Source organism: Zonotrichia leucophrys, chromosome 6 (assembly GCF_028769735.1).
Source record: "Zonotrichia leucophrys gambelii isolate GWCS_2022_RI chromosome 6, RI_Zleu_2.0, whole genome shotgun sequence".
Taxonomy (NCBI): domain Eukaryota; kingdom Metazoa; phylum Chordata; class Aves; order Passeriformes; family Passerellidae; genus Zonotrichia; species Zonotrichia leucophrys.
This window is the reverse complement of record NC_088176.1, coordinates 28,269,792-28,291,361: the sequence shown is the minus strand read 5'-3', so window position 1 is coordinate 28,291,361 and position 21,570 is coordinate 28,269,792. Positions and strand designations below refer to the sequence as shown.

Below are 21,570 nucleotides of genomic sequence, written 5' to 3'. Positions count from 1 at the left end.
TGCTGCTACCTTCCAAACTAAATTTCAACAGAGATAATTAAGCACATTGCAGAGTAACTGCGGTTGGTTCACATCTTTCAAAATACCCTTGTGTACAGCAATGGCCAGAAGAAGCAAACAGCTTGAGCCTATCATTGAACCTCTTGCTTTCCCCTCCACGGCCCCTTAAAATCTTCTATTTTGCTCTTTGAGGATATCACAGCCCCAGGGTGCAACCAAGAAAAATAGCTGCTTGTTGTAGTTGAAATACTTGATTTCAACAGTACCAAAGCCTTTGGTACAGACCACCAAAGGACACAAAAAATGGAAGAATGGGACATTTTATGCAAGAGCTGTGAAGGAAAGGACTCACAATGGAGTTCAATGATTCTCTGTAGTGTACCTGAGGAGCTGTGATAGAATGAGAGATATTTATTACTGAATATTCACCAGTAATAACAGAATAGTAAGAGAGCTGCCATGTGAAAAGTGGGCACTTTAAATGACATCCTTAACTGTCCACCTATAAATCCTAGTCCACAATCATCTACCTATATATAGTAGTCCTACACTAGGACTATAGGTAGATAGTAGGCCTATAGCATAGTAGACTTTAAAGGAAAAAAGTAATAGAAGGGAGATATTTCCTGGTCATGATCTCTAAGCAAGATCTGAAGGATTTTTTTTTTTCCCCTTGTCTTCTGTTATGGAAAAAGATCTTTCTCCTTTTGTTTTCCTATCAACAAAAAATTGTCTTCAGTTTCTGTATTAAGAAACTGTAAAATTAGCAGCTTGAGATATTACAAGAATTTATGTAATTGAGTGATAATCCAGGGTAAAATTTGGTTGTCATGATTTGTCTTTTGCCAATTATCATTTAAATCAAATAATAGTTGGATGAAAACTTTATCTAGAAAGGAGAGAGTTGTGCTACAATTCATAATATGTAGAGAAAAATTACAAAGAAAAAAAACAAATAACAAATGACATTTGAAGCTACCACTCCAGAAGGCATCCCACTGGACTGAGTCTGCTACTGCTAATGCAGTCAGCAGGTGCCACAGTTAACATCATTGCTCTTCCTGTCACCTCTTCCTGGGTTATTGTAAAAGAGCTCCCACCTGGGTCAGATCTCTGTGCTCACACCCCAGAGGTGGCTTTTTCCCCATTAATTTTGTCAGTTTTCATGTAACATTAAAAGCCTTGTTGCCCCATGTGTCAAAGCTTTACTCTCCAGCTGTGCATCAGCTACCTCCTTTAACCATACCAAAAAAAGGGAAGGACTACCAAAAAAAAAAGGGTAAAAAGGAAGGGGCAGACCACCACAGACCTGAGGGATTTCTGTCTTGCACAGCTGGAGAGGAGGGGCAGATGTGATGCTTCTCACAACTCTAATCCACTGTTTGTTTCCTAAGCAAACACCACTTTTTTAAAGGCCACAATAGAGAAGAAATATTCAAATGTTCACATTGAGGATCCTCTGGGGATTCTCCACTTCTCCCTTTAATCTTCTGCTCAGCTCTCATTCCTGGCTGAGCCACCAAAGAAGTGCAAAGCAGGTACTGTGCCAGCTCAAGGAGAGCCAGGATTCTGGAGTGCCAGATGGCTGCTCCACTACCAGCACCCTCCAGACAGCTCCAAAGGTACCTGGATGGCAATAATTTCTGAGAACAGCCTGGGAGCTTTGAATAACTAAGTAGCAGCAAGGTGTATGAATCACTCTACTCTCCTTTTTGGGAAAAGGGGCAGCTTTCAGTCTTCAACTTTCTCCCATTTCATGTTACCCTTCCCTTTGCCAGGTCATCTTGTAGAACACATAATGGGAACTCAGCAAACCCAGATTCTAGTCCCAGTTTTGTTAAATATTTGAGTATTTTTCTTATTACATGGGACTAATCATATTTCTATATTTTAAAAAAGAGAGGAGATAAGCAAAATGAATTGAAAAGAAGACAAAAATCTTATTGCAATTCTAGTCTTTGTACACCAGTACCAATACAAACCTTCTCCTTCACAGAGATGATGACAATAGTCAAAAATAATAAAACTTTATGCACCATAAGTATGCTGAATATACTTTATATATTTGCCAACAGAAACAGTATTGGAAGGTTGAATCATTCCCAGGAACACAAGAAAACAGAGCTCCCTTTCCTGAGCATGGATCTATCAGGTGAAGTCTGTTTCCCAAGTATATATGTATATTTACAGCCATCTGAGCAAACTGATACTTGATGTAAATTCTGTCTAAGTTAGAAAACAAGCTGGTCCCTTGTGTTAACACCTGTGACAGAGATGGGCACTTGCAGTGCTTTACCCTACCTGTGAGCTAGGTAAGGATGGATTCTCCTTGCACAGGCCAGGGTGCTGGATGCCTCCTAGGAGTAAATCCCAATGCTCTGTTTTAAATCTATGCAGTTGGGCTCACTGTTTTGTCTCTAAAAAGGATCTGCTAGGAGCTAGGGCAGTGCCATCCCCCTCCTTTATGCAATAGCTTTGTTAGGAAGTCAGGGCATGGGTGGGGACTGAAATCTGTTCCCTGCTGTGAGGATCCAGTGCTGGGCTATCAGCTCCTGCTGCTGAGCTTCAGCTGGGAAACTCCTATGGCCCACCTTAGAGGGAGGAAGGATGCTTGTCTTGAACCACACCTGGCTCACACATTTGGAATCTGAGCACTTCAATTATCAACCAAATTTCGTTCTAGAAGTTGTGCTAGAAATTGCTCAGTACTGAAGATGCATGAAAGCAACATCCACATGGTCTGGCACAAAGCTGGATTATTCAGTCTATGTTTTACTATTGTCCACCCTCTCTCTACTCTCTGGATCTCTGTCATTCAAGCTTGGGAATAAAACCATCAAAAAATCACACAAAAAAAATCTTAACCAAGTCACTAACAAAATTAATAGCAATAAATTTTTAGTTAATTCTGACAAGACATCCAAATTATTCATAATTTTAATTGTAGATTTTAGTCTCCTGTTCTCACAAAACCAATTACCTTTGTCCTTTGACAAAACACTACTGCACAATAAAAAGCTAGGGAATTGCTGAGAAACACAAAATAAATCTAATAGCTTTTCTTTATTCTACTACCAACATCATTTCTCCCCCTTCCATTCTATTCTCATTGCTGTGATAAAGATTCTGAAGTGTATGTGGTGTTTGCTCTACTAGGATGGCTCTACTTTTCACAAAAATAAATGTTCCAAGAATACACCAGTTAGCACGTGAATGAAAAAACATATAGAATAATAAAATACATGAAATTAGAAAGAATCTACCCCACTTTAGAGAGTATATTCCTGCAGTGTAAAATGGGAATTCCAGTTCAAAGGCAGTCAGTCCAAAGTTAGTAAGAAAAAAGCAAAAGTACCCTGCTTTATTTGCTATTACTATTAAAAATGGGGCATAATACATGCCTATTATAACATTAGGTTTAGTAGTGCTTCACTGGTTCCTAGCAACTGCAACAACATGGCCAAAAATGTAAAATTCTCAATTTCAATAAATAGTAAGTGATTTTTCATTACTCTTACTGCGTATGTTACTTCCAACCAAAAACAACAACAACAAAAGGTCAAATAAGAAAATTATACACCTGCCATTAATAGAAATCTCATGAAAAATACTCTCACAATAAAAAGCCTCAGAGAAATTGGTGGCAATATCTTCTGTTTATCTCACTGGCTTAGAAACCAACAGTTATTTAGGTGCTGGGAAAATTACAGCCCTTACATTTGTTTGGACAGTTATTTGTGTCTTTTAGACAATGCCAACATAGTTTTTAAATTTGAAGAATGTTTTATCTCAATGTTTCTCTAGATATCTCAGTATTTCAACTGTTCTGAGGTCAAAGCAAATTTTGCTGGATTTGGTAAGTAAAGCATTTGCAGATCCTGCAATGCCTTCAATATGTTCCTGCACCAGAGGCTTGAGGAAAGAGGCCAGATGAATATTCAGGTCACAGTGCTGAATGCTGCAAACTAAAATTGCTGGAAGCCTTCCTCAAGTGCATTAGAATTTGTGGCTCTCTGTTAGAATGATATGTGTTGCACTCAGGAGTCTGTCACTGAATGAGGACAGGCAGAGAATACACACATTTTGTAAATATTGATGAAGAGCTAGTCAGGAATAAAAATGGCAGTCTTGCACTACATTGCAGAGGTACCAAAAATGCTTTCAAATGAAACAGAAAAGGTAATGTGCAGTTCTCTGTGAAACAAATGTATTTTTGTGTACGTGCACACAGGCTGGAGACAGAGAAGGTACTTTGGTAAACCAAAATTCTACCAGATTAATCAAAACCCACCTTTGCTGGATATCCAATTCCTGTTTCCCATGGCCTGGCTTTGAAAGGTTAATTAAACACAGAGATTCATTTGTTTAAAATCAAGCATTTGTGCCTTGATTTTTAAATGAAAATTACCTTGTGTTTGAATTTGTTGGAATTCTTGTTTTCTTTCTTGTTGAGATCGATGAAGTAATGAGTAATGCGATCCTTGGATTTAGAATCCATGTCCCAAGAAATCTTGAAGGAGTCACACGTGATGTTACTTATTTTGATGTTGTGTGGGACTGGAAGCTCCTCCATCTCTGCAATCCCACTATCTTGTGATTTATTTCCTGCATGGAAAAGAAGCACAATTTGTTCAGTGAAGGACCCAAGTAAGGACAAATTAGTTCAGTATTTTGTGGGCTCCAGTACCAGCACATCCCCGAACAGCCTCTCACAAATTCTCACAGGGGGCCCCCAGCAGCCACTGGGGTACAGTTACACAAGTCTGGGTGTCAGTGATGGAAAGCATTGGAAAGGGATGGAATTCCTCAGGTGAATAAGAACTAATAACATGGTGCACAGAGTGGCTGCCATCAGCACTGTGTGTGCTTGCAGGCTGACAGGACAAAGCACCTGAAGCTATCAAGTGCTCCAAGGTTCAGTTAAGGAGCCAGCAATGCCCACAGTTAACATAATGGCCCCATTCATATCTGTCAGCCACTTAAACACAAGCAGAAATCATGTCCATCCTTAAACCACACTTCAAGTACAAAATAAAGCCAATCTCTGCAAGATTTATAGATGGTGGATGCATATACACATATGAGCACACATATTTAAAACAGCAATTCCTTTGAAATGAAACAATTAACACTTTGATGAGCCACAGCAAAAGGAACACACAAGCAAACTTCATTTTCTGTTCTTTATTCTTCCCGTTTTCCCAGCTGAGACCCTGCAGTTTTCTTGGGAAGTTCTTTTCTAAGTACATATGGGAGATGAACAAATGACCATTGACCCCAAAAAGAATCACTGGTTCTAAATTTAGGTCTCCCCTTAGTTCCCAAGGCAATTTTGTAGTTCAACATTCCATGAACATTAGAATTCAGAAATGTTAGGTGTTCTTGCACTTACATAACACTCAAGTCAAAAGTGAGCAAATGAAAAAAAGAAACAACCCAGTAAGATGAGAAAAAATATTGGGTAAAAAATGAACAAATCTATATGATATAAGAGAAGTAAAGAAAAGAAAAAAATAAAAATTGAATATAGATAAGGACAGATAGAACCAAAGCTAGTGTCTCTGTAGGAAACTCAGGAAAGCTCCCAAATGATGAAGATGGGAAACTCATGCAGGGATGTGAGGCAATGCATTGTCAGAATTATTCAGAGTCACATCTAATTATAGAAAAAGATAGTATTTATACTTTCATTATAACTGATAAAAAATGACAAAAAACTGAACTCAGAGGTGTTTGTGCAGTAATAAAAGTAAAAACTTTACTTGGAAGACATTAGGAACATTTCAGCCTCTCATCATACTCTGCCAAAGAATTATTCCAGCACTTCAATGCAGGAATATTACTGTTGGCTTGATTGTTCAAAATTCTGCTCATAGATATGTGAAATTCAATCACAGACTCTGCAAAATTCATAGGTCTCCAGCTAGTATTGTGAATAATGTATTTTTACTGATGACTTCAAGAACTAATAAAACTATTTTTCAATTTTTGTCTTATTTTATGCATTTATGTCTAAAAGGTTGTCTATTCTTCAAACATCCTATTGCTCTTTTTTTTTTCTTTTTCAACTAATACCAAAATCAGTTAGTGCATGGTTTTGCTCAAAATGCCCCCTATTTGTGCCATACCCAGTGACATTTTCAACAGCTGCACTGGCTGCAACACACTCAGAAATACCAGTCATTATTGAAAGCTTTCTCTTCGTATGAAAGACGTGGTAAGTGCTTTTCCCAACATGACATTTCAGAAAGCCAGCAGGGAGAAAATGGCACTGCTTTCTTTTGCAAGCAATTTGTATTTGAAAGATGACTGAAAGCTCTGCCAGGTACACTGAAAAGGCTTCATATGATTGGCTCTTCCAAGAGCAGGGCTCTGTGTTTAAGTAGAAGATGGGGTGTGGATGCTGGAGAGTTGGACAGAGACACTGAACACTGTGTAGACCCTAAACAGACATGCAGCCAGGAAATACAAGCCATAAATCCACAATAGCTCAATGTGCAAATTATTAACCTAAAAATGAGCTTCTGTATTCCATACCCAGGGCCTGAGCTATGTTACAAACAGCCAAGGTGGTTTCAGCCTCAGGTGATGTGCAAAGGAGTAATGACCATTGACAAAAGATAACAGAGAGAAAGAAACATTCTGGAGAACACCAGTGGCAAAGAGCAAAAGTGCTTCTGGAAATAGATATCATTTTCTGTTAGTATTAATATCTGGCACACATCTTCAGATATCTGCACTCCCATTCCTTTTAATTTCTTTGATTTTGAATAAATAGCTGTAAGTAAATGTCAAGCAGAAAATCTCCAGGTAATTTTTAGGGTTAGGATAGGGGTTAGGGTTGAAAGAGTCAAAGAGCCTGCAGTTTTAGGAAAACTGGGGCTAAAGGCACACCAAGGCTATCCCAGCAGGGCCCCAACATTGCTGCTCCTACATCTTTGTGATCTGGAATCCCATGGTGCTGGGTTAGGGGTAGGGTAGTGCTCAGACAGAAAGCTAGGTGATACAACACACGTATTTTAGGGAAGTATAAAGACCACAAAGAAATCTAAGCACACCTAACATGCCAAGCTCCTGGAGAACCTCCATCTCTAACACTGCCCTTTTCCCCAGGACTGAAAGTTTGCTACAAAACAGAAAGCCCAGATTCAGTGGTGATTGCTCTGCTCACCCAAACCATGTCAGTCTGCATCCAAGCACCTCAAAGCAGCCTCTGGGTTGCTGCAATTTTTTATGGGGTGTGAGACATCCAGAAGCCACTGAATGAATTGGGAAAGACAAAAGCACAGGAAAGCCCTGATGATACCCCACAGGCAGTGACTGGGAGAAAAGGCAGTGGAACCAGGGTGACCACAATATCTGTGTGCCACCACAATATTCCCCTGCACTGATGTAATTTCCCTCACTGGGGCTGCTGTCATGCAGGAGAGGGTGCACCAAGTGCTGGGTGTAGTGTCTGGGAATACACACAAGACATTAACTCCTGCAGCTACTTCTGTGAGCTGTCAGCTCCATGAAAACCCAGCAATGTGATGAGGGAAACGTGACTCAGGTTCATGAGCCAGAAATAAGCCAGACTGTACTCACAAAGTACAAAATTAAACGCTAATGCTGGATTCTTAAAGCATTCTGGGAAGATCTCTGAAAATCAAAATATGGGTAGATGAGGATGAGAAGCAATTTCTGAGACCCTAAAAGTTTAGGTTTATAGACAGATAGATAGATATAGATAAACAGATAGATACCAACAGCACATGTAATAAACACACTAAAGGCCAAACAGAATTTTATATAATGAATCACATTTGGAAAAAAAATCTCACCTTATTCAGATTTTAAAATGCATGCACTGGGGAAATCAGAATGTGGCTTTCTCAAGGTAACATTTTCAATACAATGAGAGATATTAGCTATGCTATTTTGAAGAAGAAATGTTTGATGAGAGGGGATCAATGTCTAAGAGCACACACGTCTTAGGTACCATGACATAAGAAATCCTCTTATAGACGTGGATGCTAACAACTGAGAGCAACTCACTTACAAACAGGAACTCCCAGAACATGAACAGAGAAACCCTTACACCTTCTGAAATACAAAATTTTCTACATTTACTTGTCTGGGTAATTCAATGGATAGGTTATATATCAGATCTACAGAGATAAAATATTGCAATTACAGAAATCTGATATAGACTGACAATATTTAAGTGCTGTAATTGAGAGTGAATTCTCCAATTTACCGAGAAGGTAATTAATTTCCTCAAAAATTCAACAGAAGGGAGAAAACTTCATTCTGTATAACCATCAAAAATGACAGGGAAGTGCCAGGAAATTACATATTAGCTGCTACTTTAAATTTAACTAAGCAAAAATACAGTCTCATATTTTGCTCCTGTGCTGAGGAATGAATGGCTCCCTGTCTTAACTGCTGGCTGTACAGAATTATTTTACAGAGCCAGGACAATATGTCCCCACCAAGCAAATAATTAACCTGAATACCAACATTTCATGTTCACAGCAACACCTTGTTCAAGAGAGACAGTGAAATCACACAGAGGAAATACAAATGCAACAACATTCAAACAAATATTAAATCAAGGCTGTTATTTGTTAGGCTCTGTAAGTGCACTTCTCTAGGACAGTTACTCTATTTCAAAGCTGAATTTTTTATCCATAACCACAGAAGTAATGTTGATGTTTTTGTTGTGCCTCTTTTCATGTACAAAAAAATGAGTGAAGAGTCTCGACTCTAAAGTATCTCTCTTCTCTCCCCCAGAATCCTGGTAAACTACCTCCCAATAGAGATTTTTATACTTATATAAGCATATTTAGGAATATTTTCTAAATAAGTATCCTTATAAAACTAATTCCTAAATTAGATGAAGAGAGAATGCCTGACCCTAGAAATCCTGTTAGAGGGATAAACCCATCTAAACCTTCTCCTCATTTCCTCCCCATTGTCTGGTACTACGGCTGTGCATTTTCTAGTATGAAATGTGCACTGTGTCCAATACTTATTTTTAAAAATAGTTTCAAGAATAAAGCATTACTTAATTAATACATGTATCTATACTGAGTGGTTTTGAAATGTGCATATACAGTCTTATCACATGGTTTTAACAGCTTAATTTATCTGTTTCCTGCTAATCGAGGACATTGACTTCAGCAAGAATATTCCACACACAAACCAAAGAGAGCACAACTGGACTCTGCGAGTACAAATGTGCCTTCAGTACAGGCATCTCCTTCAGCTGAGAATGCCCCCCAAAGAGTGCCCACATAAACAAAGCACTGAGCAATCTCTGGAGTGCCTGGTTTCTGTGCTGAAAAATTTGTCTCAGCCCCTTACAAAGGACTCGATTCTTCCTCCTTCTCACCCGGAGGATGAATGCGCTCCGCAAGTGGCGCCGTGATTCCCATCAGCAGCAGCCCAATCCCTCCCTGTGCCTCTGCCTGCCAGGGATGTGCAGGCTCCCAGCTCCTGCTCTCTCCAAGCCTGGTTTCCCAGTGCCTGCTGTCACCAGGGGCCTGCAGCCCTGCTCTGCAGGCTGGAGGGGCAGCACAGCACTGGGGGACCATGTGTGTCCATGGGAAACCGTGGGCTGTGACCCTGTGCTCCATCACCCACCCAGCCCAGGGGCTCATTTGAACAAAATGCCCCTGGACAAAAGCAGATGGGACTTCAGGGGCTTTGTTTCCTCAAATGTGTGTGTTCCACCACCACTGGGAATACACAAAGTGTGTGTTGCACCAACACCACTGCGAATATACAAGGCACAAGTGGCAAACCTGACAGCTAGCAGCAGCCAGCAGAGGTGCCGTGGCCCATTTTGGAACGTGGTTATGCTATCAGCACTGAAAGGCTTTGGTTTACAGCTCATTCTCTCAGCAGGCACTGAATACAACATTATGTTCAATAGGAAATTAAGAGTATCTTTACAGAGAAGGTTACTATAATTAGTAAGCAGAAATTAAATAGTCACATTATAAGATTTCTGTGGAATATAAATTTTGGCATAGATAGTAGATTCTCAACAGCGGATTTGTTGGGCCATATGTATTCCTTCTAAGTCAATTAAAAAACCTAAATATTTCTTAAATATGACAGCAGAAACAGTAACAACAAAAGAACCAACAATATTCACTCCTGTGACAAGACTATAGATATCTTGCATTACACCTGGAATAATTTTGGTACAAAATATCCATCTGTTAATCCAAAAGCAAAGGCTATTCTCCAAAAGATTTTATGCCTATGACTTGAATGATGTTTAGGTACAATTTTCATATGATGTACATAAAATACATACATGAATTTATATATATGTACATATATGAATTTTCCAGACTATTATGGAAACAGCTAATACTTTTCCTATGCTAAGGAAGACAAAAATACTGACAAAACATCCCCCTGGGCAGTGAGCCTCCTCAGGCTCACTTTGCATCCAGTGAAGAGAGGCAGTTTCCTAGATGGGATAATCTGAGTACCTACAGGTAGCTCTCACATTTAACTCGGCCCTGGAGGAATCCAATTCTTTTCAGAGAGTAGAGAGGGAGGTCACAGAAGTTAAGAGCTAGCTGAAGTTACCCTTTATAATAATTTCCTAAATTACACACATCAATTTGACTGATTCTCATGATGCAACAGCAATTTGCAAGATTTCTGCCAGAGAAAAAAGACAAATAATGGGGATAAATAGTACATTTTACATTGTAGTCAATTTCTGAACTCCTTAGCAAAGAAATCTATGTGTCATTGACTCAGAAATATCCTTTGACTAATACTTTAAAAGGGATAAACTTTTCAAGAATAATTTTTTATGAATTTCTGTGTCAAATACATAATTTATCCCCACAATATTTTTTCTGAAAGCACTGATAGGATCAAATATCTCAGGACCATTTAAGTTTGAATGTGGATGAATTTATAACTTGCTAACTTCAATTATAGACAAATTATTTAATAACTGTAATTTATTTTAAATAAATAGTGCATTTAATTGCATCATTAAACTAATTCCTCAAAATAATTGTTTCCTCTTTTGCTATTACCATAGAGAAAATTCAGATATATCACTGTACATTGTCCTCTGATGCTATCAGACAAATGGTCTAAATCAGCAACAATTCTTCCTTTGATTTTTGACCCATCCTTATTAAGAACAAAAATTTAAGTAATTATTAGTAACATCTTCAGAAATAGCTAAATTATTTGCAAAAGTCTTATTGAAATCAATGGAATCTAAGCTGAGTTACTCAAGAACTTCTGAAAACATGATTACCACTATGTACACAAACTCCACAAACCCAAAGCATCACACAAACCCTGACTGCAAATCAGATCAATGGCTGAATTGGCAAGGCTGACCTTATTCTTTCACTAAGATTTAATTGTTATTTGATATCCTGAAGTTATTTGACATCTTGGAAGTATTCAATATTTATACTTTACTCATTCAAAACTAAACCACATTTTCAGAATGTCAACAGCAGCCAAACCCCTTGATTGAATACTGAAATGGAAATAGATGAAGTCTCTCTTGATACAATTACCTTTTTTAGAGTTCCCCTTACTCCTATTAGATATTTTTTGAAGAATATTTGTAAAAAAACTGGAGGTCTCTATGCCTTTATAAAGTACTTTATGTCCCACAAGGTTGGGCCTTTATTATTGAATTTTTTCCTCTTTTCTTTTTGCAATTTTATTACAAGTGTTAACACAGTAATATGCTAATCTAAACACACACAGCTTCATACAAAATTTCGTTTTCGCTGTATTAAAATAAATGGAGAAAATTCAAAAAAGGAAAACTTTAATTTTCAGATGGAAATATGCAACTGAAAGGTTGTAAATAATGAGGTAGGCACATTTTTCTAAACTTAGCACTAGGAAAACTCTAGGACTGAAAAACCACTTAGGCTAGAAGATTAAACTGCCATCCATGCTATGAGGAAAACTCTCCCCTGTATCTAAGATTTGGAGATCTACTGAGATCCTTTGACCCTACCATCCTCTAAGGACTGACCAAATCCCTGGATAGAGAGCTGAGAAGTGCTGGGATCTCCTTTTATGACCCATGAATTCCAAACCCAAACAAACAAATGGCCAGACAAGCTGAGACTGAGTGCAAATGTCACCACCATCCATCAGCATCTTGCTCCTCATCCTGGCTGTCGAGTCACTCCTGTATGCAAAACAATTTATACCCAGTTCCCTCCAACGTTCTCAGCCTGCTTTTACTAAACATGGCTTCATTTTTTACTGTACCTTGTCATGTAAAGCCAAACAAACTTCTCTATGACCTTCTGTGAAAGGAGAGTTGCAGTATGCAAAAAAAAAAAAAAAAAAAAAAAAAAATCTACTGGCAAACCATTGTTTTTCATGGCTCTGCCATCAGAGCCAGGAAAGGGCAATTCTATCTTCTTGAAACCAAAAAGGACATCATTATTGCAGCCCACAAACACTAAGCCACCACAGTATTTCCTCCTAATTAAATACTCCCATTTTGTTCAGCACAGCAAGCCTGCAGTACATGGGTGGTAAGTGGCTCTTCTCAGCATGTGCTGGCTACAAGATACATTTGAAAAACAAATTTTAATTAAAATGTGCATTTCTCAGTTGCTGAAAGGGAAAGAAGGTTACAAGGAATGTAAAAGGCTCTAAACCACCATCTTACTTAATTTAAATGCCATTGAAAAATTAAAATTAACTTTACAGTCCTTACATTTGGGTTTAATGCCCACCTTCAGTCATACAGAATTCCAGACTTGGAAAGCAAGTATGTTGGAAACTACTACAAAATCTCTCCCAGATCAACCTATCATATGCAATTCATTCAGATCTCTATTATTATCTAGCCAATGTGAAATTCTGACCACACTTCAGACTGCAGGCCCATTTTGTGGTGTATTTTTGTAAGGATGCTATCTCAGTGCTGTTCTGCTGAAAATGGGAATAAAATTTTTCGGCCCACTCCCACCCTGTTGATTCCTAAAGAGGCAGATTTTGGAGTAGGAAGGGATACAAAGCTTTTATGGCATGAGGTTTGTGTCTTCTGGTGAATAAAATGTACAGCTGTGTCTGAGACTGTGGGACGGCCTATGTCTCCAGGACTAACAACAAAGGAAAACAGATCTCAGATGAAGGCTCTGACTGTGTGACCCCAGACAAGTTGCTTGGGGCCAGATTCCGATCCAAGTGACACTGCTCTGGGTCACTGGCCTAATTGCTCCAGTGCTCTTCAGCTAACAGTGAAATTGAGGCAAAGCATTGCCCTTAGTTTTCCATTGCTTTTAATATAACTGTGTATTAGAGAAGTGACTGGCCTTTCATGATTTGTGCTTCCACATGTCACTAAACAAAGGAGAGAGACAAACAGTTCCATTTTAGTTTATTACTGTGAACCTCATTCACATCGGTTTACCTCATTCTTTGGCTGGCAACAACTTGTGCCATTTATTGCAGCTGTGTCTTCATCTAAACCAAAAACGTGTTCTCTACTTCAAGTTGAGTCATGTGAGTTCAAATCTAGCAAGATGAGGCAGCCTTGTATTCACATGAGCTTTAATGTGACCTGCCAGCTTCCCTGAAACTGCAAGTGCCTTGATCACAAAAGGATTTTTTCATTTAAAGTCCACTTCCTTTCACCAAAGGGAAGCCCAGACAGAAAGGCAAAACTCATCACTTGAAGGGCAGCAGAGAGAACTCAAGGCTGGGGAACATAGTTTTACTAAGCATTTTCCTTGGGAAAGTAGGGTGCTCAGCATGAGTGGGCTTTTGTAACTCTCTGGGTACCCTGGCAGTCTGCAGCATGAATGAGCATTTCTTTACTTCAGTGCACTGGCAATTGCTGGGTGCTTTTCACACACATCTCTTGTAAGGAATGGGATTTGGCTCTGGTTTACCCAGTTTGTGCTTTTTAGCTGTGATTTGAAATGTATTACATATTCACAATAGTTCAGGAAATTCTACTTTGTAACTTGTACTGTTCTATTTTACATTTAAATTGTATGCACGTATCAGAATTGTATGCCTGTTTCAGACTTTCTCTCAGGCCCTAACAAATAAAGGATGTATGGGTTTTGAGAGTCCTTTTTTGGCAGGAGTTGTTCTGTTTCATTTTTAGCTGGTTTCCTAGGGAAACTAAACATTGCCAAGGCCTTTAGATGCAGATCTGCCACTGGTTGACTGTTTCTAACTTCTGAACCTCTGACAAGAGCAGAGAGCTCACAGATAACTTAGGTTGCTGCCAGTTTCATTAAGGCAGGCAAGCATGCAGAAATGAGAGGATCCTGCTGAACACTCCTTATCAAGAAGAAGGCTGCAATGAGGTGAAGCTTTTCACTGTTACTCGAATATAAAGATGACACAATTATGAATATTGTAGCCAAAAGAAATCTTTCAGCAGAGTCTTCACCACACTGGAATTCACCCCTCACTCAGACACAGTATAGCATACTGACCATGCATATTTATTAAAAGTCTCAGCTGTAGCTCATCAGCTTCCTGTCCTGATGGCATTTGTGACAGAACTCTCCCATAGGTTATCTAATGAAATTTATCTAATGGAGAGGAGAAAACTCAAAGTGAAGTTTTGATGTAATTAAGTTAAAAGAAACCTACAACAATTCTAAAAACATCAGATTCAAATCCATGGTCCTCAATAACTCTCAAATTGCTCTTTAAAAAAAGCACAGCTCAGTTGGATACTTACAATAGTTTCCATTATAAATTTTTCTCTAGTCTTATTATGCAGGCTATCAACAGCCATTGGACTGCAACAATGGCACCAATCATGATCAAGACAAGACAAAAATTGATTAGCTATAGAGGAATAGCTGCACAACCTTCTACAAATTCACAATGCTAAACAAGTTCCCTTGGGTATGGTACTTAAAAAGAATTCACATTTAGATTAGTTTTTCATCTTTTGGATTTAGAGCATTTAAAAGCATCTCAAGGAATGCTTTCCAGTTCCCACTCCCTACCATATGAGCTAATCTAATAAGCATACTGAGATACACTGAAGGATTTCGTTTCCCTCTCTGGCTTCCATCTCCAGCACTGCATGCCTGCACCAGGGCTGACAGCCCCACCAGGCAGCCTGGGGGCTCCCTGATGGTCTGCTCCAGGAAGCAACACAGAAACCAGCTGAGCAGTACAGAATATACAAAAATAGAAAAAGGAGAATGACTACACATGGAGATCATGGTTCTGTCTTCCCTGCACCTGTCCAGTTGTAAGAAAGTAGAGTACTAGATATGCTCCTACCACACAAGCCCTGCTGGGCCACCTGGCTGCAAAACCTGAAATTCAACTCTCATGGTCTAGAAAGGCTGCTCTGCTCAGATGCCTGGATATCAAGCATGATTTAAGAACTCCATGCTACCCAAACAGTGACAAAGAGAAGTGCAGAAGTGGCATATTCTTTGTGTCAGGCTCCCAAAGCAAGGCACAGAGCTGTTCACAGACAGAGCAAACAAAGAACTGTAGTCAGAGTTTCAGGTGCCTCCATCTATGGGGGAAAGAAAGCAACCTCTACACATGGGCAGAGGTGAGACAATCACAATAAATGCCATGAGAAATCTTACTGCCCAAACCTGTCCTTTCATGAGGAGTAAGGTGGTAGCTGTGTCATCACAGCAGAGGTAACACTGCCTAAAATTCCAGTATGTTCCACACAAGAGGGACATAAATTCCCTGTGATCTACTGGAATCAGTCAGCAGCCTGAGAGGATTTTCAGTTCCTGTGAAATATGGAACATATTCCATATTTAGAGATATGTCTTGGAATTACACTGGAGGTGTAAAGGCTAGAAGTTCATCAGAAGCAGTGCTCTGAAAATCACATGCTTTCTACTCAACATCTATATTAAGCTACCAGCATAAAGTTCATCACAAAAGTGTAAGTACATAGTATTTACCTTATGTTGTCACATGGAAGATGTTCCTTAGTAGCATTAGAAAATACAATCTGCTGCACACCCTGTGTTTAATTTTATCCCTTCCTTTATATAAACCCACATATAATTTCCCTTTACATAAGTTGCATTAAAAAGAACAACACAGCATGAGTCACTCCACAGATACTTGTACACTAGAACTTACAGCTGGCCAAGACTGAGAGAGCCTTTTAACATCTTTTAATCCTGCTTGTTTTGAAGTCCAAATGTTTTTGACTATGAGTACACATAGAAGTGAACTGTAAAAAAATGCTTTAAAAGAATAATCTTTTAAAAGTGTTCTTTCTAGCCAGAAGTTAAATGCAGATTATAAATACAGGTTAAATATATAAACAATATAAAAATCTATTTTATAAAAAAAGACAGAGTAAATTCAGACAAACTGCAGCCTATAGAGACAAACTCCAAATGAGGTGACTATCTGTATGAAATAAGCTAGAACACACACACCAAAGACCAGGAAAATACAGCACTTGTAAGATCTTAATCATGCCACATTATGAATGCAAATTGGTTTTTACACAAAGTCTTACTGAAGCCAACGAAACAACTCAAAAAATAGATTTATGGGATGTTTCAGATCATTGCAGACCAAAGAATTCTCCTTAGAAGAGTGCTTGGATATACAAAGGTTAATACTGCAATTCCTTCAACTCTGCTTCTCCTAGAGCTGCCACTGGGAATGACTTTCTCCAATATTGAAGAAATAAACTCCAGACTCCACTCCACGTGGAACTAAGAATGCAACCCTGATAATACTTTCTGACACTCTGCAGGAATGAAAGAGCCACACCAAACTAATTTTAAGGCCTCCCATTCTTGGCAGCAGCTACACCTGTCAAGACTCAGAGGAACACTTGTTAGGTTATGAAAACAGTACAGCTAATCATTGCTTTTGGAAACATCCATGCAAAACACCTTGTTCATTCAAGCAGAAATCAAACATGAACACACTGAGAACAATAAAACAAAACTGACTAATGATTCAGCTACAAACACCACTGTGAAAACTGATTCAGTTACAAACGCTACAATGAATTCTGAGCAAATCTTCTGTGCTGAAGGAAAACATTTCAAGGTCAAATAAAGAATGCACCACTGTGGAACAAACCCTAGTGAAGAAATCACACAAAGTGATTCTGGAGCAGAGTTTTCTTTAGTTCCAACTGCCTAAACACTGTCTTTGTTGTACTTTTCTATAGCAGTGACATATTTTATACACATATCCTGTACTCGAAGTGTTAGTACTGTTTCTCCAGATATGTTTACAAATTTTTGAAGAAAGTGGTCTGCAAGAAAAATGCTGAAAAAGAGAACAGAAGACATAGTTTAAGCCTGCATTCAGCCAGAATTAAATATAGCCTTCAGGTCACAAAAAGCACAAAAGGCCACACATGCTGGCAGAACAGAAGATGTACCTACTGTCCTGAATGGTCTAAGAAAAACTCAGACTGGGAGGATTTTTAAAGATTACCTCCTCAGTCAGGGTGGAAGATAACACCACTACTTCAGCAGCACAAGGGGACTGAAATCTACCTTATTCAGAAAAGGCACAGCCTTCAAACCTGCTGCTTAGAAGCCATGAACAGTAAAAGATGCAGGAAATTACAAGGAATGGGTAAACAAGGAGATCTTTTTGGATTCTAGAAGAAAAAATGGAAAATTAATCAGGCAGAGAAGTCCCAGAAAGAAAAACCAAGGTCAGGAAGACAGGCTTCAGCAAGGCTTTGGAGACAACAGAACACAACAATGCCTGACTGGAACCCATTCAAAAATCAATGATGAAATACTAGAGAAATCTAAATAAGAACATGATAGAGTCTTTCCTCAACACACCTCACATGACAGAAGGGATCCTCTGCCTATTCTAGAATCTATGGTTTTGGTACCAGGAACCTCACCGGGAAGCTGTTGGAAAGACTGAATTGGCTTTCTGAGTGTACTCTGACCCAGATCATACAGGCAGAATGGCAGGAATTTGGAAACATAAGTTCAGAACATTTCTCACAAGAGGTGATAGAGCCACCAGATTAGTAGGCTGAGAAGAAAATTGCTAGTAGAATAGAAAAATCTATTTTAAGATGAAAGAGATTAATCAGATTGTAATGGCTTAACTCTTCCTCAATAAAAACAGCTCAGTCCTTGAGATTTGCAGAAGATATATGAAATTTTAAGTGAGGGGTGGGCTCAGCTTCTTCTTCTAGGGGCCCGCTTTTCAGATGCTGGAGGGGTTAGAATTTCTCTCCCTAAATGATTCCTCCTGCCCTTGTACTCACTGAGAGCTGCTGATCTGCAGGGCTGAAGCAGGGCTGGCAGAGGTGAGACTGACATATGGGAAAACAAGGAAGGAGCTCACGTGCCCACTGGGCTACCATAGAGCCTGGTTCCAGGCTTTGTGCCTGTGAATGACCTAAAGAGAGAGCACATTTTTGTATTGAGGACAACATTAAACAGAAGGAGCTGCAAGCACAAGATGGCTTACAAGCACAGGCAGGAAGTGCTCCAGTGGATTCTGTTACAGAATAAATAAAAGAATGCATCTGGGATCTCTAATCTGAAACAAACACAAAGAAGAAGGAACATACTCAGGAGACAGTGATGATTAAAATGCTTTAAGTATAAAATTGACTGGAAATTAACTACAAAAGCTATATCATATGTTTGAGTTTCAACCCAGCAATATCAGCACTGGGAAAGAACAGTGATTTTGTAGGTGAATCTAGCATAATTACACATCAAGCATTTCAGTAGCTTTATAAAGGATCTCACAGAGTTGCAGGAAAGAATAATTGAATGAAAAGGAGATGAAATAGAATGGCAGGCAAAACATAAACAGCTTATAATATACAACTTGGTCATTGCCAGACAAAATAACTGATAAAATCATAATCAATAATGTAGGTTTGGGCATCATAAAGCTCTAAAAGAAGATGAGAAGGAAGAAGGAAGGAAAATAATCCCAAAAATTCATGAATATAAAGGAAGAATTTGGATGACTACATTTCTTGACACCAGGATGTTGAATAGCCAGTTTCCAGCAAAGCCTTGCTACTTAGTGACATCATTACTTATGATATAAACCAAGACAGGATGAAATACTTGCTGAAGTGGAAAACAGGCAAATCATTAGTCTTCTTCTCTTCCACAACTCTAAAGATCATTCATGAAGACTTGTTTCTTGGCTCCATTTAGTATTTTTCTGTTCCAACAATGAGGAATATGTGAAATCTTTGTCTCTAGCAAGAATGTAAAGCTAAAATATTAATTAGCATTTTTCTTTGCAGCAAGAGAGCTTTTGAAGTGATGCACTAGATTTTAACTCCTACCTGAAGCAGAATTATCATTTGTCACAAAAAAAAAAAAAATCAAAAATCACAATGTTCAAGTTCAGCTAGGTTAGACACCATTTTATGGAAGAAATATATCAGTGAATTTAAATCTCCAAATTTGCAGCCAGGGAGAGGAACAAACCAACAATAAGCATAACTCTGAATTTTGTGTCATATCAAAATATCACAAGTACAAGCACTTCTCTTTTATGCTGGATGTAGAAAATATGAATTGTGCTCAGAACTGTCATATTTTTAAAAAAAAACAACAAAACTATTCAACAACAAAGCTTCAGGACACTAAGAATTGCTGTGAAATTTGGATCTCTCACTTGTCCCTCATGTGGGAGTCTACCTAGATATTTGATTTTTTTCCCATCTCTCAGACATACATGATGACATTTCAGAAATAGCAGAGACACTGCTCCATAATGCCAAAAAGGGGATTTGAAGATTGCATCCAGAGACTGGATGGTGCCACTTTATCCCTTCTGTTTGAAAGGTGAATGTGTACACAATATGGCAATGTAAACCACAATTAATGAACTCCAGAAAAATATTTCTGAATCCTCCAATAAATCCAGCATGGTAATAAACTCCTGAAATAAATCAGAAAACATGAGACATGCTCAAATAACATGAGGAGCCAAAGATGCAAGCTGTTTACATAAACCAGAAATGACATCTTAGCTTATATGATGTAATGTTTTTATACAAGCCTGGTAGACTAAACAGTTGTGATGGTGCCAAGTGTTTGGAAGGTGATGAAATTGATTGAATCTGGCCAAGACACCAGTTCCAGCTCTGATCCTGATTCCTAAGTACTATCTTCAAATATATGGAGGCAAAGTGTAAAAGCACGTTAGTGAGATTGTATAGCTCAAGCCATCAATGCTTAGAAATTACCAGAATGAGGCATACTTGAATAACCTTACATTGGACACTTTGTTTAGATTATGATATAGCCTTTAACTGCATGATTACGTACTAATTTTTCCACATAAATTCTGATTCATTCAGCATACATAATGAATAGTGCCTTCATAATGAACTATTTTTCTTGTAACAGCCAGTTGCTTTTGTTCAATGTGTAGTCCCAGGACTTATTTGCTACACATTATTCATATTCTTCTCTGAAGACAAAATTATGAATTTCATCATGGGTTTTTCCATGCACCTCATGGGTTTTCCAGGCTACTACAGCGTCTGTCTGATTAACAAACATTCATTAGTTTATTTTGAAAACATTGCTGTGAGGGGAAGCAGAAGTATGCTTCCATTTTACACATGGAAAACTAAGGCACAGGAAAATTACTTAATGTGCTTGATGTTCTCTTCAAAGCCTTATTTTTTAAGTCCTACTCTCACAGAAGTGAGCAGCAGCCATTGACTCTGAGTACTCCATGGCACCCCTTTCTGCAGGCAAACACACAGGGAGAATTTGTCATCTTGGGGTCCTGTGTGGCTTTGGGGGATGTCATGCACTGATACACATTGACCCTTCTCTGGCAGCACGACCTCTTCTGCCCTGTTCCTTGAACTTCTTCCTGCCCCTCTTCCTTCTTCTTTCCCAGTCACACTTCAAAAGTCTTGTTCTTCATTCCTAAGGCTGTCCTTTCAGTGCCAGTCTCTCTGCTCAGCAAGTCCTAGTTCCATTCCTTTACTCCTGAGCTCTGTGGTCCAAACTGCCCAGTAACCCCATCTTGTACTCCCTCATTCATCAAATTAACCTCAGAGAACATGCCCTCACTTTCCCGCCACCCCCTCCCCCAGCTTTACTTCCCTGAGCGTGCTGCCTGAACTTGGATTGCCTTCCTTGCTCCTTTATCTTCTTTTCCCATTCTGGGTTATTTTGTACAATTCCCATTTAACCTAATCCCCATCTTGCAAGTCTTTCCTGTTCTTCCCCTCTTGACCAGCCACTGCTGTCAGTTAGCATATCCAGGGCCAGTTTTCTTGCCTCACTCCCTCTGTGCCCCCCAAGTTCCAGCATCCTGCTTGAAGGTTTGTTTCTGTGCTCCCCTCCTTGCTGCATTCTGACAGGTGTCATTTGTCTGCTTTCCCTCTGTGTGTGCCGAGGAAGGGCAGGGCAGTGGCTGCCGGTGTCACTGCCCTGGGCCCGGTGGGACCCACAGACACAGTGCATCGTCTGTAGGGGGAGCACAGCCACAGAGGAGCTTCGGGACATTCAGCTGCCGACATCCAAGACTGTCCTACCAAGCCTAGGAAAAGCTTGCTTTTCCCCAAGACTCTCTGACATCAACTATATTTCTATA

At 39.1% G+C, this 21,570-nt stretch overlaps 1 protein-coding gene across 3 annotated transcripts in view; it reads right to left on the bottom strand.

Annotated features, from left to right (window-relative positions):
• Positions 1-21,570, bottom strand: part of PHYHIPL (phytanoyl-CoA 2-hydroxylase interacting protein like) — a 54,772-nt gene that overhangs the window by 6,293 nt on the left and 26,909 nt on the right. For all 3 annotated transcript variants that reach the window (XM_064717273.1, XM_064717271.1, XM_064717272.1), the window contains exon 2: positions 4,409-4,605. In XM_064717273.1, the coding sequence (XP_064573343.1) occupies positions 4,409-4,573 (165 nt within the window). In that variant the 5' untranslated portion in view covers positions 4,574-4,605. The remainder of the gene's footprint in view (positions 1-4,408; positions 4,606-21,570) is intronic.